A 2231-nucleotide genomic window follows, 5' to 3' on the forward strand; every position below is an offset into this window, starting at 1 on the left:
GGTGCTCCCCCTGTGGGAGCTGTCTCCTTTCCCCCCCTCCTCGTGGTCCTCGTCCTCCTCGTGCTCCTCCCGTCGTCGACTTCGCTCCCGTCGCCGATCGTTCCTGGGGCTTTCGTTGTTCCTGCTCCTCCCTCCCCTCCTCGTCCGTCACCCGCGCCATCTTCGTCGTCTTCGTCCTCTTCGTCGTCGGCCCCTCCTCCTACCCAGGAGGAAATTATCGCGGACCTCAAGAAGCTAGTCGAGGTTCTCACCCTGGACAATTTGAAGACGGAGAAACGGTTAGCAGCTATGACCATGGTAGCTCTTCGTGCAGCAGACATGATGGACGTACAAGGGGTCATCATTCGTCGTTTCCTTAATCAAATTCGTCTTTTAACCCGGAACTTATCAAAGAAAAGTTCTCATATTGGATCTGCTACTCATAGTTTGCTGCTCGAATGGAACGAACATCTCCTTCGTACTGGTCGCCACGCTATCTTCGGCCATAAGTTCTGGGGAGAGATCAATGATACCATCGGGCGAAAGGAGCGTGATCTGACTGGTGTCGCGGTTGCTGGGCCCAGCACTCAAGGACTGAGGGACGAGGTTCGTGCGGCTAGTGAGACGTTCTGGGATGCTAACTGGCGGATGAGAAACGTGATAAGAAACGATCCGTTGTTAGTGGTAGCCCGTGAAGAGCTTACTGATACTGAGGGAGCCCACTCATGGTGGGATGATAGTAGAAGATGGAGTCGTGAGAAAGGAAAAGGGAGAATGGTGATAGACGATATTGACATTCTTGTAGATGAAGAGAGAAATAAAACTTAGCGATTGTAAAACTTCTTGTCCCATGTATCAGTCTTGCACAGTCCCTAAGTTCGTCGGGCACGAGCTCGACGAACTAAATTTTCCTTCGGTTTCTCAGAATATCGTTCGTGGAACTCTGTGAGAATTTCATCTGCACCATCAACATTTTCCTTCGGTTCCCAAGAGACAGCATCATCAGTTCCCTCAAATCCCAACCACTCTACTAAGTACTCAACCTTTCCAGATCTCCTATTTATCCTAGAATCTAGAACATTCTTGACTTCCCACAACTCTCCTGAGTCATCAACTTCGACTGGATCAGGAAGTTCTGCCTCCTGCCCCACGAAGTTCGTTGGTTGGAACTTCCTTAACAACGACACATGAAACACATTATGAAGCCTGGCCATTGAGGCTGGTAACTTCAACCTGCACGCATGAGTCCCAATGCGTTCAATAACTTCGTACGGGCCTGCTTGTTTAGCATCCAACTTCTTACTGGGTCTCTTAGTTCTAATATTCTCAAGAGATAACATTACTTTGCTTCCAATTTCAAAAAGCGGTGTTGCTGAGCGCTTTCGGTCATACGCTTCGGAGTATCTCTGATTGGCTAGTTTAATGCCTTCAACACATCGCTTGTGTATCTCCTGTAGGTCAGTAACAACTGCTCGAGCAACAGGAACTTCTACTTCAGATTCCTTAATCTCGTCTGTCCATCGTGGGTGGTACCCGAAGTTCGCGAAGAACGGGCTCATCCCAATAGCCGAGTGAATCGTGTTATTATACGCAAAGCTAGCCTTTGGCAATAACTTCGCCCAATCATCCTGCTGGTAAGAGGCGAATACTCGTAGATACATTTCCAAAGCTTGATTTGTTCGTTCAGTCTGGCCATCAGTCTGTGGATGATACGCAGTGGAGAGATTTAGTCTTATACCAAGACTAGCAGTGAGATCTTTCCAGAACTTCGATGTAAACTTCGCTCCTCTATCCGAAACTATCCCTTCTGGTAGTCCATGCTGAGCCACCACATGTTCAATTACCAAATCAGCTAACCCCCCAGCTGTGAGATTCGTCGTCGTTGGTAGGAACATCGCCCACTTCGTCAACCGGTCAACTATAACCAAAATCGAGTTGAAACCATCTGACTCAGGAAGTTCTTCAACGAAGTCCATCGAAATACTAGACCAGGGCTTCTCCGCTACTTCCAGTGTCTTCAGCGTTCCTTGAGGTTTCTGTCTGTTTGTTTTAGCTCTCTGACAAACCACACAACCTCCAACGTAGTCTTCAACATCCTTCCTAACTCCATTCCAAATGTAATCTCTAAGCACTAATTCTAACGTCTTCGTAACTCCAGGATGACCGGCCAATACCGAGTCATGTCTAGATTTCAAAATCTTCACTCGCATCTCTTCGATATTCGGAACATATAATCGTCCGTCAAACCGTAG

At 47.8% G+C, this 2231-nt stretch overlaps 1 protein-coding gene across 1 annotated transcript in view; it reads right to left on the reverse strand.

Moving 5' to 3' along the window:
- The window catches only part of TREMEDRAFT_64565 (uncharacterized protein), a gene marked incomplete at both ends in the record, with an annotated part of 1566 nt that extends 1246 nt beyond the window's left edge, over positions 1-320 (reverse strand). Inside the window, one exon of the mRNA XM_007006783.1 lies at positions 152-320. Coding sequence (XP_007006845.1) covers positions 152-320 — 169 coding nt within the window. The remainder of the gene's footprint in view (positions 1-151) is intronic.
- Positions 321-2231: the final 1911 nt, after the last annotated feature.

This window comes from Tremella mesenterica (assembly GCF_000271645.1).
Source record: "Tremella mesenterica DSM 1558 unplaced genomic scaffold TREMEscaffold_11, whole genome shotgun sequence".
Lineage (NCBI taxonomy): Eukaryota > Fungi > Basidiomycota > Tremellomycetes > Tremellales > Tremellaceae > Tremella > Tremella mesenterica.